At 40.4% G+C, this 13,207-nt stretch overlaps 1 protein-coding gene across 1 annotated transcript in view; it reads right to left on the reverse strand.

Moving 5' to 3' along the window:
* LOC146073004 (uncharacterized) overlaps nucleotides 1-13,207 on the reverse strand; it is a 248,677-nt gene that overhangs the window by 168,818 nt on the left and 66,652 nt on the right. The window contains exons 29-37 of the mRNA XM_083180177.1: nucleotides 12,052-12,132; nucleotides 11,865-11,891; nucleotides 11,139-11,183; nucleotides 9,059-9,127; nucleotides 5,638-5,733; nucleotides 4,774-4,800; nucleotides 3,430-3,483; nucleotides 1,636-1,707; nucleotides 1,232-1,291 (exon numbers count right to left, since the gene is read on the reverse strand). Of these exons, the coding sequence (XP_083036303.1) occupies nucleotides 1,232-1,291; nucleotides 1,636-1,707; nucleotides 3,430-3,483; nucleotides 4,774-4,800; nucleotides 5,638-5,733; nucleotides 9,059-9,127; nucleotides 11,139-11,183; nucleotides 11,865-11,891; nucleotides 12,052-12,132 (531 nt within the window). The remainder of the gene's footprint in view (nucleotides 1-1,231; nucleotides 1,292-1,635; nucleotides 1,708-3,429; nucleotides 3,484-4,773; nucleotides 4,801-5,637; nucleotides 5,734-9,058; nucleotides 9,128-11,138; nucleotides 11,184-11,864; nucleotides 11,892-12,051; nucleotides 12,133-13,207) is intronic.

The following is a 13,207-nucleotide window of genomic DNA, read 5'->3' on the forward strand; positions in this document are numbered from 1 at the left end:
AGTAAACTGTATACAATCCCTCTGATACAAATAACTAGTGTAGCAACAGCCTTATGCTGGCCACACATCAGACCAACTTTCCTCCAACCATCCAACTAGTTGCTTGGATGGAATAAAAATATGGTACTGGATGGGAGCAAATGTAATATTTACTTCAGAAATTTGCTCTCAAAATCTGGAAAAGGACAAAAACTGTCGCTCAGACACGGTACTGTAGTTGAACCTCTTTGATTTAAACAATTTGACTGAATGTTTTTGTAAATTTTCCTGGGTTTATAAGCTCATTTCTGATTGTCCTTTGCTCTCATCCAGTACCATATTTTTATTCCATTTAAGCAACTAGTTGAATGGTTGGAGGAAAGTTGGTATAATGTGTGGCCAGCATTAGTATAATCATTTTGAAAATGCAGGTACTTGTTTCCTAGCACGGCGCCCGTGATTTTGATTGTATTGATTGGGTCGGAAAAATTGCAGCGAGCCCGCGAGGGGCGGCGGTACGCGTCCTACGACCTTTTCATACCCCCACTATCCAAGTTGGCGTGGAGTTGATTCTATAAAGTGTGGCGAGCGCAGCGAGCCCGAAGCGTGGCGAGCGCAATGAGCCCCACGAGGGGCCACGCATAACTTCACAGGTATACGCGTGCGCTCGCCACACTTCGGGCTCGGTGGCTCGCTGCGCTCTCCACACTTTATAAAATCAACTCCACGTCGACGTGGATAGTGGGGGTATGAAAAGGTCGGAGGATGCGTACCGCCGCCGCTCGCCGCGCTTCGGGTTGGCGTCAATAGTGGGGTGGCGTTAACAATGTGGGGGCATTAACCATACTTTATACCCATGAGGGGGCATATACAATGAGAAATTGGCCATATTGGCCCATTTCCCATTGTTCCCTATGTAAAATTGCATTGATCGTGTCGATCGCATCGCATGCCATTATAATGGCATGTGACCGACGCGATCAACGCGATTTTAACTTTAAAAATCATTTAACATTATTCTCTATGGGAAAATCGCATCGGTCGCATCGTGGGCCATTATAATGGTCTGCGATGGACACGATCAACGCGATTTTCTCTTTTACCGGCAATTAACCTGTGATTGACAGAAAATCGCGTCCATCGCATGCCTTAAGTACCTTAAACTTAAGGCATGCGATCAACCTGACGGGCGCCGTGCTAGGAAACAAGTACCAAAATGGATAATGAAAATTATATGGATAGGTATACTTGCCTTTTCACCTGGCATTCCCTGTAGACCAGGTATTCCTGGATAGCCGATCCCTGCTACACCCTACAATGGGGAATCATGACATAACATCACCAGAGATGCATACAGCATGCATTGATTACATACTGTATGCCTATCTTACATTATAACTCTATGCATGCATGTATTTAGAAGTACATTTGAATTCATCTCCTATTTTGCATCATCTCAAATGGTCAGAAAAGGATACTTATCAGAAATTTGGTGAGGAAAAGCATGAGAGGGGTATTTGCTTCAATATAGGGATGGACCACCCATAAGAGGGACTACTGGAAATCATTCCATTGGAGACACATTACTGAAGATTTACAAAGTACCAACTGTGAAAGGTTTTATAAGGGCTCAATTCCTTTATAATAAGTATTTACCTTTTCTCCTTTTGTTCCTTGAACTCCGGGGGCACCATCAAGACCTATTGGACCTGGTAAACCAGCTCTGCCCTAGATGTCAAATATTAATGCTGGAAGTTATTTCATCATGAACTACAGTATAAGTACTCTAACAGCTAGATTTACTAACGTTTTGCTTAGCTTGATATATTTTCTGTTCCCACAACCGGCTTGGGGCACGAAAACAAAATACATTCACATGCTCATTAAATGAGCAGTGAAACCACTGCTAGTTAAGTCAATTCATAGCATTGCAGCCCCTTCATTAGAAATAAGTATGCTTGGCTATACTATATTTTTATTTTGGCCTCCCATTCTGTAGATTTGCCAACCTCTGACATATCCGACTGGCTGTTCTATAGCTTATGACGTTAGGTCATTGCTGAGAGGTTGGCCAAGTGCTGGGAAGGTCTCCAACCAGAGAAGATGGCAGAGAGTGGATATCTGTCCTTGGCTCTTTTGTGGCATTACCACAGATAAATAGCCAAGTAGATCCCACAATAAATGAAAAAGAATGGCTGGAGCCTAATCATTTATACTGTAAGCAAACACCAATACGGATGTGAATTATTACATTATCTGTATAGCAATGTGTAATACGTTTGAAACAATATAAATAACTGCTAATAATAATTGAGTTTCTAATTGGAAGAGGGAAAAGTTGAAACAACCTCTTCTACACTGTAAGCTCTCAGAGTCAGGGCCCTCTAACATGTCACTTATCCTATAACCTCCTTCATTCACCTTGTATCTTCTGTTTTAGTTTTGATTTGAACCGTATATGATTTCTGACTTTTTGGCCCTTCTGTGTTGTGTGCTACCTTATAATAATGATGATGATAATTTCCAAACATCCCATGCCCAGCTAGTGTATAATGCTTGGAGAGGTCTCCCTTACTAAGTGGAGCAAGTGTATAATGCTTGGAGAGGTCTCCCTTACTAAGTGGAGCTAGTGTATAATGCTTGGAGAGGTCTCCCTTACTAAGTGGAGCTAGTGTATAATGCTTGGAGAGGTCTCCCTTACTAAGTGGAGCTAGTGTATAATGCTTGGAGAGGTCTCCCTTACTAAGTGGAGCTAGTGTATAATGCTTGGAGAGGTCTCCCTTACTAAGTGGAGCTAGTGTATAATGCTTGGAGAGGTCTCCCTTACTAAGTGGAGCTAGTGTATAATGCATGGAGAGGTCTCCCTTACTAAGTGGAGCTAGTGTATAATGCTTGGAGAGGTCTCCCTTACTAAGTGGAGCTAGTTTATAATGCTTGGAGAGGTCTCCCTTACTAAGTGGAGCTAGTGTATAATGCTTGGAGAGGTCTCCCTTACTAAGTGGAGCTAGTGTATAATGCTTGGAGAGGTCTCCCTTACTAAGTGGAGCAAGTGTATAATGCTTGGAGAGGTCTCCCTTACTAAGTGGAGCTAGTTTATAATGCTTGGAGAAGTCTCTTTTAATAAACGTAGCTATTGTCTCCCTTACTAAATGTAGGTTACTGGCTGGTCATAGTTTAAAAGAAATAAATGACACTTCAACACTGGGAACAGACCTACCCTGCATTTATTAGACCTACTCTGCAGACCACATCAAACTACGTTCCCTACTATAGTGCAGAGCACTTATCTTGAAACACATCTTTGGGCATAAACAGTAGCTACAAAGTGTTTTCTTTTATCACATGTAAAATTGATAAATTACTGACTGTACCTACAACATTGCAATGCTGATTTAAGAATATGGGCACAGTATTCATTTAAGATATGAACCATGTTTCAATGTAACTCACAGCTTCTCCCTGATCCCCTCTATCTCCTTTTGGTCCAAGTTTTCCACGAGGTCCCTGAATAAAATATACACAGTTTATAATAGTAGTTTTTCATAAAATACAACGTGGGTTTATGCAGTAGCCTGAAAGTTGCACAGTCTGCAGAAATTCCATAGTCTGCTCATTTTTAAAGCGGCAGTCATTTAAAAGGCAATACAAGGTTGGTTTTGTCTTGTTAATTGTTGCTGCTTTAAAAATAGAAGCAACCGTGTTAGAATTTCTGCTGAGCGGACGGCTCGCACGCTATTGCATACGGCCCAATATCTGATGGTTTCAAATAGTATACAGACATGCCATACACAAATGTTGTGTGAGCCTAAATAATATAAGTATAGCACAGCAAAGCCTTATATAATGTTAGTGATACAATATGTAAAAAAAAAATGGAAGGTTATTAAATAGGACATAATCCCATGAGAAAATAAACTGAAAGTAATATGCTTGGGACTGAAAATGCAATATACAATATATAGTATTATGAATTTTTAATGTTATTATTTACTGCCTATAGAAGTCATAGAAGTAATTTATGCTGCATAGCATTTAACAGGTTTTCTACTTTCAGATGATGTACAGATGAAGCGCCTGTCAGCACTCCACCTGAAGGGGATGCTTGCAGGTCCCCGTCAGCAAGGCGGTGGGGAGCGGCTTCCCTGCCAGTCTGCTTCAGGGAGATGGACTGGGAGTGGGGGTAGCCAGTGGGGGATGCGGAGGAGGTGTAGGGAACTGTCCATGGGCGGCGGAGGGCTCCAACGGAACAGGGTGTGCTCCCCCTTCCGTCGGCTGCAGCGAGGCAGCGGTTGGCAATTCTATCACCAAGAGCAGCTCCATTGAGAGCTGCTCCATCTGTAATACATTGACTTGAACATATCACTACGTTTGCTGCTCTTTCCATCCTATGTATTAGATATGTACTGATATGATTAGTCAGAGTAGTTACATTCCGTTTCCGAGGGTTACAACAAAAAGCTGCTTTCCAGGTTGAGCATGCTGAAATATTGGGCTGTAATGTAATCCGAGACAGCAAGTATACAAATAAACTCATGGCTAAAAGATCAAAAGGAAGAAAGAAAAGTAAACAATGTATTTAGCAATATTGCAGGTCATGAACATGCCAGTACAGTAAAGTCATAAACGTTAAAAGAATAACAAAAAAAAAAACCAGGTCATGTAGTATGATCTGTAAGTAAATTGAGTAATAAGCACCTGAGGCAATTGGGAAAACATGAAATTTGCGGTAAAATAAAATCCTTATAATGGAGCAAATAAAAGGGAAACACAATACGAGATGTTATGTATGCTCACCTGACTCCCAATTTCACCTGGTTCACCCTACAAAAAGTAGTAACATGCATTGTAACATTACTGTGCAAGCAGAGAATCCATTTGAAAAATCAAAGTTATGTCAGTGATGCCTTGAATATTTGTCCCATGAGTATGCCTTCATTTGTTGAATATATATTTTTTAATGTATTTTTTTATTGATCAGCAAGCTGGGCTACATCCTGCAAGGGTTTGTGGCACTGACAGCTCCTACCTAGGTGTTGGTTGCTGCCACTAAATGCTTTGCAAGGTCTCTGTAACACTGCTAGGTCCTGGCACCTGTAAAATGTAATTGAAAGACAAGGGCCCAAGAACATGTGCTGTAGCGGTGATGATACTCCACCTGTGCAATAGGTACTTCACATGCTTAATAGTCTGGTGCTTATGGGCTGCATCGGCTGCAGCTCACAGAAGCCAGTTAGGTCTACACAAAAGGAAGGGAGTGTCTATCTACAGGAAGCCAGCTCTCTACTTATCGCAACCTGGACTGGCAGTCCTGGAATGAGGGAACACCTCCCAATTGTATTGTTTGGCCTGTACTTGAATGGCAGTTAGGACTTTTAATAGGAAGTCACTGACAGTCCCAGTGAAGCCGGTACAGTCTAATGGACTGCATCTGACTTCACTGACACTAAGAAATGAGTTTGAAGTGTTGCTAAATGAACAAGTATATTTTAATATCTCAATTATGTTCCAGTTTTAAACTTAAGTACAGTATCCATGCTTTCCATCATACAGCTACAATGAAAAATGCTCCATTGGATATGTTGTGTGACTAAGGTTAACAGTATAATGCAAATTACACTAAGCATATGGGAGCATATACTATAGCTATAAGACACTAACCTTGACTGAAAATCCAGGGGGGCCCTGGGGCCCAGGAAATCCTGGAACACCAGGTGGTCCTGGAAGGCCAGGGGATCCTGGATGACCTTTATGTCCCTGTGGAGGAAAAGGCATTAAAAAAAATCAAAAACATTTTTTTTTATATTTATATATTGATAGGATAGATAGATATTATAGATAGAGAGATAGAGAGATATAGAGATAGAGAGATAGATAGATATATACTGTAGATACTGTAGATGTGCAGCATAAAATATTAAAGTATAAAATAATGTCTGGGTTTAAATTGTTTGCTAACAGTGTGCAGAAAATATTTCAAATAACGGCCACACAATAAGCCTACAAAGGCAAACTGTGTACGACCATTTCACATTTAATCAACCTATAAGAGGCGAATTGTGTACTACAAACAACACTTAATAAACCGACATAGGCCTACTATGTAATAACATAAATGGTGTACATACAGTAAGCCAACATAGGCAATTTACAAGGTGGACAGTGCATTTGTGCAAAGGGCATACATCAGCCAATTCAAAGTTCAGAGCGAACCACACTTAACACGTCAAATACTGGCAAATGAGAGATTTGTATATCAAAACCACACTGAACAGACCAGTATAGTTCATGCCATAACGTATGTGTCTTGGCAATCGTTACCACAAGTGGAATATATATAAGTCAGCTTATCAATGGTAATCTCGCCACGTATAAGCAGAACCATATGATACATCCAGTTACAATATCTGGATACCCGAGTACTAATTGGGGGTCCCCTCAGGATTTCCCATAAATTTCTTTTCATACGTGTTAACAAAGCCAATACAGGCATTAATTGTACACGTTCATAGAAAATTATCTCAGCTACTAGAGTCTGACTAGACACAATCTAAGTGTACAATACGCATTACCCCGCCCAGTCCCAACTGCCTATATTTTAAAATCTATTTCACTAGCGTGTTTTTCCAATCTTTGTTCACTTCACTGTGTAAATGTATGTTGTAAGTCTAAAAAATTTTAACCTCTCTTAATTTCGCAACTTTTGGTGGTGCATCCCATATCCTGAAATAAAGATTATAGAGGATACCCCACTTTTTGAGAATTTACTCGCAAAACAGTTATATAACAAAGACAGTTATATAAACCTCTGGAGTGCATCCGTACAATTAGCTTTTCTCTTTTTTCCTGTTCTGACTATATTTAGTTGGTAGGATAGCAACCCTGCTAACAACACTTGTTGTAATTTAGCGGAACATCCCTGTGTAATATAGGGTTAGATTCTACTGTGTGCAGACCTCACCCCCCCCCCCCCCCCTCTTTTTCTTCCTAACTTGTGGAAACCAATCCTCTTTCTGTCCCACTACCCACATGTGGCAGTAGGATGGGCCCACTATGAACAGACAGCGCAGGAGCATTTAACCATGTTTTCCTCTTTAATACAGCAGAATAGAATGCAGCAATTTAGCACTATGGCATATTATTACATTTACTTAAAAAGCACCACAAGTGGTTCACAGCACCGTACATATAGCACACGCTAGAACAATACAGGATACACAATTCTAGTCATATTGTAACATTAACTGAATAACTAAAACAGAGCACAGGTAACAATTAGTAGCTCAATTTTCAGTGCACAATACAGCTGGGATCCTGGGCTGGCGCCACCACTAGCCAGCTTTAGGTATTTGCCTGGGGCGCTAGCCACTGGAGGGCAGCAGTTGGGAGCAGGTCCCCTCCCCCCCTGGATGAAGGTGAGCAGCCACACCTCACAGGGAGCGACTTGGCGGCAGTTGCAGCCGCATCACCATCCCCACCCCCGTGGCCACCAGTCTAGAGTCCAAGGAGCTTACATTCTTGGATTAGATAGACTGTCAACTAAAAGAGCAACATTGCTTCCTCGAACACCTAGTTTGATCAGTAGCATGCAGGGACAGGTCAAAAAGTGGTAGAGTAATATAAAAAAAATGGTCCTTAAGAGGTACTTTGTCATGGGGCTAAGGTCTGGGCTCCTCTCCAGGGAGTAGAGACTCATCCCCAAGCACTTCATATATGGAAACTTTTACTTATTTACAGCAGAACTGAAAAATTACACAATTGACAGTATGTTGTCAATGTTGTCAAAACTTACCAAAGGAATAGTTAGCAGGGGTGGCCAGCAAGAAGCATTAGCATTAATGGATGATCTGTGGACATGAAATTACTCTACACAAGTCTTAAATATGGCAAAACATGGATGGTGACCTAGGCGCCCTTCTAACGCACCTCATCTTAGAATGCATATGATGTAGGCAACTTTTTCTCCACCATATATATATATAGTGATATCACAGAACCAAGCCATGCTCAGACCTATAAGCAATAATTGATCACTTATGTTCAGTTGATGAATGATTTAAATTTACATCTCTAGGTGCCACTGAGTGTTGGACATTGGCATGTCGGGGTGGTGGTGGGGGGGCTTATTATCTATTCCCATGGTTGTGATACAGAAATGTATATATTATCTTTGCAGTGCCTAATTGCTATACTGTGCAAGACAGTGGAGATTGATACTGCAGTATGTGGGGGCCCCAAGATGGCCACCCCTTTACCCTTCCTACAGCAAGATCCTTAAACTTGTCTGTTCCTTTTCTTAGTGAAAAAAATCGGTTCTAGACATCAAAATATAACAAAATACCCCTCTTTATATATATTTGCCAAAATAACCCTATAATTCAAGAGTTATATGATTTACACAAGTTGTATTGCTCATTAATACCAAGTTGAATGCAGACTTCAGTTAAGCGAGCCACAGTCTTATTATTTTCATCTTTCTTGAGGAATACTCAAGCATACAGCTGTGCAAGCCTTACTTTACGTCTCAGAAATGCTTTTAAGTTTGGATTCTTGACCTCGATAATGTGTAATTCATAGATGTCCCAGACTTAAAGGGATGTTTTGGTATTTATATATACTGTATATCTTATTTTATCCTTTTCATACTGGCAAGATCACCAACATTTTCAGTTACAGATGTGCTTCTTTAGTCCAAGGGCTAGATTCTCTAAGCTTCAAAAGTGATAAATTGGAGAAATACTGTGTTTGAAAAATGTCAGACAGGAGCTGATTGGCTGGCTTTTTATAACTCTCCATGTTATCACTTTTGAAGCTTAGCGAATCTCGCCCCAAATGTACCCAATTTGATGCATTGAGACCAAACAAAAAATCCAATCTGGATCCTCAGAGGAGATCTGTTGTGATTTGATTGCCGTTTCAAATCTTCCTGCAATCTGGCATTTGGATTTTAAGGCAAATTTAGGTTTACATAAATTTAACTGTTTTAACAGTTTTAATCAAAGCTTATTGATTTTAAACTGAACAGAAAGCAGTGTTTTTCTAAACAGTAATACAACAACTGTGACACGCATGTAGTACTTACAGGAGATCCTGGAATGCCACCTAGACCAGCCAATCCATCGACTGCTCCTAGTACATAGCCTGGCTCCCCCTGAAAACATTATAATATTTGTATTTACATAAATTACCAACTTACTATAAAATATGCTTGAAGTTAAGTAAGTGTGGGAGCAATATATCTTTTACATAACAAATTGCAAAGAACTTTAGACACAGTAACTGAGAACTTTTACAGGATTGAACTCATGGTACCTCTCCAGCCACTTGTTTATCAAGGCAACAAGGGTTAGGGGGCTTCTAGTTACTGATGGTCGTAATACACATTGGACCCATAGTCCAAGTGTCACTGTGCGGGTATGATGTGTTTCCTGGGGGTAAGGAGGTATATGCTTTATCTCCAGTAGGGGTGCTTCTGGTTCCTTACATCAGAAAGCATATCCTTGTATTTGGGCTCCCTTTCATGTTGACATGCCACATTAAAAGTTTTTGTTTTGTTTTTCAAAACAATGGCCAGGTGACCACTGACATCATTCTGCCCAAAGAAAATCTTTTCTACTATATAATGTTTGGGCCTTCCATCATTGCCATGATGTTGTCTTCTACTGCTTGCAATCTGAACATCTGATATCTTTATTTCCATTCTAGATATCTTTTGTTGTTGTTTTTTAACCACCTGATGCATCACTACCCACAGTCAGCTATACTATCTACAGACAGTCTGTTGCCTTATTTCACGCAGCTGTATTTTAGGTAGATGCCCTGGGACCTTGCATTTCATATTAGTGTGCTGCTGTATCCTATGGTGTAGTGGTGCCTCAAGCTTCTCTAAAGTCAACTTTTCATTCATCCTCCTTGTCAAACTCTCATCTGCCAGCCATTGGTATCCCTATGGTTGGGGTCACTCAGATCAAACTGTGGGCATGGCATCAAAGAAAGGAGGCATGGCCTAACAGCATACTGTTCCTCTACTGTCATCACTCTATGCAGTGGCAGATTCGGGGGGAAAATAACACTTTGGATGGCATCCCTATCCTCCCTGAGCTTTATGTGATGCTCAGTGAGTGTAAAGGCATGTGAGCAGGAGGGGCACCTTAGCTGGCAGCGGTGGCCAACGGTGTTGCCGGTGGCTGTGGCAGGGTGCATGTTCTTCTGGCTGGAGGCGGAGGTGGATACCAGCTTCCTGTTCCTGTCACAGCGCAGACCAGCTCCTCTATGGTGCAGGCAGGGGAGGCTTCTATTCACAGTGTGCGACTGTGTATCATTATTCCTCCGGCTTCTCCACCAGCCCAGCGTGGTGCACACCCCCTCCCCCCCCCATCTTCACACAGCACGAGCTGCGTATAAGGAGGCTGTTGTGGCTTTTTTAAGTAGTAATACAATCACTAAGCAGCACGGTCATGGTGCAGGGGAATGCTTTCTGTCCATGGAGCCCGGGCCACGCAGCCGCCGGGCCCCCTGCACCCTCAGTAGTTCCGCCACTGGTCACATGTCCTGAACATCTATAGTCATACATGTTACCGCTACAATACTTCTCTTCAATACAGGAGATAAACTGTACACAGTTTTTTTTTAATAAGAGTGCCCCAGCAAAAAAGAGAGTCCCTTTCCTCCATTTGTAACTATACACTATTTTACTCTCAAGGGTGCACCTCCACATTCTCTATTAACTGGAGGGACTATTGTCCTTTAATTAAATTTAATTGTGGATTAATTAAGACTAATCCAAACTTAGAATTAAAATTCAAACCTGTGCACTGGCCTTTCTCACCTTAACCCCCCCACCCCTCGCAATACGAATTCTGGGAAATTGTTATGTAACGTTGAAACATGAGTCCAGGCCCCCTTAGCCATAGCAATGGCACCCCTTGCACTCGCTATAGTTATGCCCATGCACTAAGCAATATGGCCGATATATCATTCCTATCCACGACAGAACAATAAATTGGACAGTATATATCTAATGTGTAACCATCCTTAGACTCTGTGCCTCTGTAGAAAACCATACCAAACCAGTACTGACTGCACAGGATATATTTATGTTATAAATCAAAACAAACCTTTAATAAGAATTAAATTTACAAAAAAAAAAAGTCAAAACTCACTCTGTCCCCCTTTGGTCCTGGCTGCCCTGGATATCCTTGCGGTCCCTAAATTAAACATAAAGATATTCAGCATGATTAATTAAATATGGCCATGGTACAGTATGAATACAGTAAGTAATGGATATTTTTTGTTTGTTTGGGTTTTTTTTTGTTACTAATATCTATGGTTAACTTTATATAAATAATAAGTGAGTAAAACAGAGAATAAATAATAAACATTTTTGCATCTTTGCATGCAAATAAATATTCATCTACTGTAGCATCACATGAACATCAAGATTGTAGTTATAATAGCTGGACATAAAAATACACACTTTACTATAGCAATACAGCGGCAGTATTCAGGAAATAACAGCTGTAACAGAGACTTTGCCCGGCTCCACATGTAGCACGTGCTATAATAACAGCTGTAACAGAGACTTTGCCCGGCTCCACATGTAGCACGTGCTATAATGTGTTTTGTTCTTACAAAGTGTTGATACATTTATATGCAAAATCTAAAATGTGCTTTTCCACACTATACATTTTTTTTATTAGTATTAACCAGAATAAGTATTACATGTGAAACATTATTTTATACTTCATGTCTGTCTGTCAATATTTGCCTCATTTATAAAATGTTATACTGTATTTACCTAAGTGTGTAATATTGTTGTAATATGGACAATTGGTGCTTTACATTGTATTTCACTTTATTTATTTTATTAATAGAAAAAAAATACTTACAAGGTCACCTTGAAAACCTTTATGACCCTACGAAGAAAAATCAAAACATTTTCCCCATGGTCAACATGTATTGTCGCAATAATGTACTTATATATTTGCAAAACTAAGGAGGCTTCAAGATAGTTTTCAGATATTGGAATATATTTGTCCTGCACCCAAACAAAAAGATGGATTGTGACTTACGTACCATCAGACCAGGGGGACCTGGAGGACCTGTTCGGCCTGGGCGTCCTGGTAGGCCAGGAATACCATCTTGGCCAGGGATACCCTAAACAAATGATATAATGTAGGATGAGGATGAGATTAGGATGGAAGTATATCTGCAGGAGTTGTAAGCCAGTAACATATGTATGGGGAGAATCTGAGAACATGATGAGACATATGGAGAAAAATCTGTAAAATAGACAGGATAATTGTTATGTATATAAATGATTGTAAAATACTGTAAAGCTGGGTACACACTGGGCTGTTTATTATTAATGATATGGACAGTATCGATAAAGATATACAGTGGAAATCGCTCAGTGTGTACCAACTATATCATTAACGATGTGCGTTAATGACCCCAGAGATGGGTGGGTGATGTCATTGACCGACCAATCTACCCCTTAAATGTGACATAATGGGGGAGATTTACTAAGAATACGAATACAAAAAATTGTATTCGTATTCTTAATACGAATCAATACCACTGCATACGGCTGTTTCAGACGTATGCAAAGTCGTGTTCCGGAGGGGAATTTACAAAGCAGTCAAATACGACTGCTTTGTAACCCTCGGATGTCGTAATGATTCTTATGAGACATCTGGAGAAAAATCTGTAAACTAGACAGGACAATTTTTATGTATGTAAATGATTGTATATAACAAAGGAGTGACTTTGTGAATTTGTGCGCTTATATAAAACACCGTTCAGCAGCTGGATATACAGTCCTTAAGGTGCCATTCAATAACACCTAACAACAATAATACAGAAAGAAGAAAGAACAGTTCTCCAGCGCTCAGGTAGTTCCCATCAGATGAATCACCATTAAAGTGATTGGGTGAATGTCTAAAAGTTATATCACCATAAGATCCTTTTCATAGACACTGTATGATTGAATCCAAATGAAACACTCCTCCTCCACAAACGGTACCATAAAATGAGAAAGAAAAAAACAGATAGTGCAGACTGATAAACACTTTATCTATTTTAATCAGGATGTACACTTACAATTGTGGGGGGGTATAAAAACATATAGATATCCACAACCAGGGGCAATGCAGGATACATGGCAGTCTCAGCGGTAGGGCAATCCAGTCTAGATCTGGTCAGAGTCCTTCCTGCCGAATGTCCGTTCCTT

This window comes from Crinia signifera, chromosome 4, assembly GCF_055691185.1.
Source record: "Crinia signifera chromosome 4, ASM5569118v1, whole genome shotgun sequence".
Taxonomy (NCBI): Eukaryota; Metazoa; Chordata; class Amphibia; order Anura; family Myobatrachidae; genus Crinia; species Crinia signifera.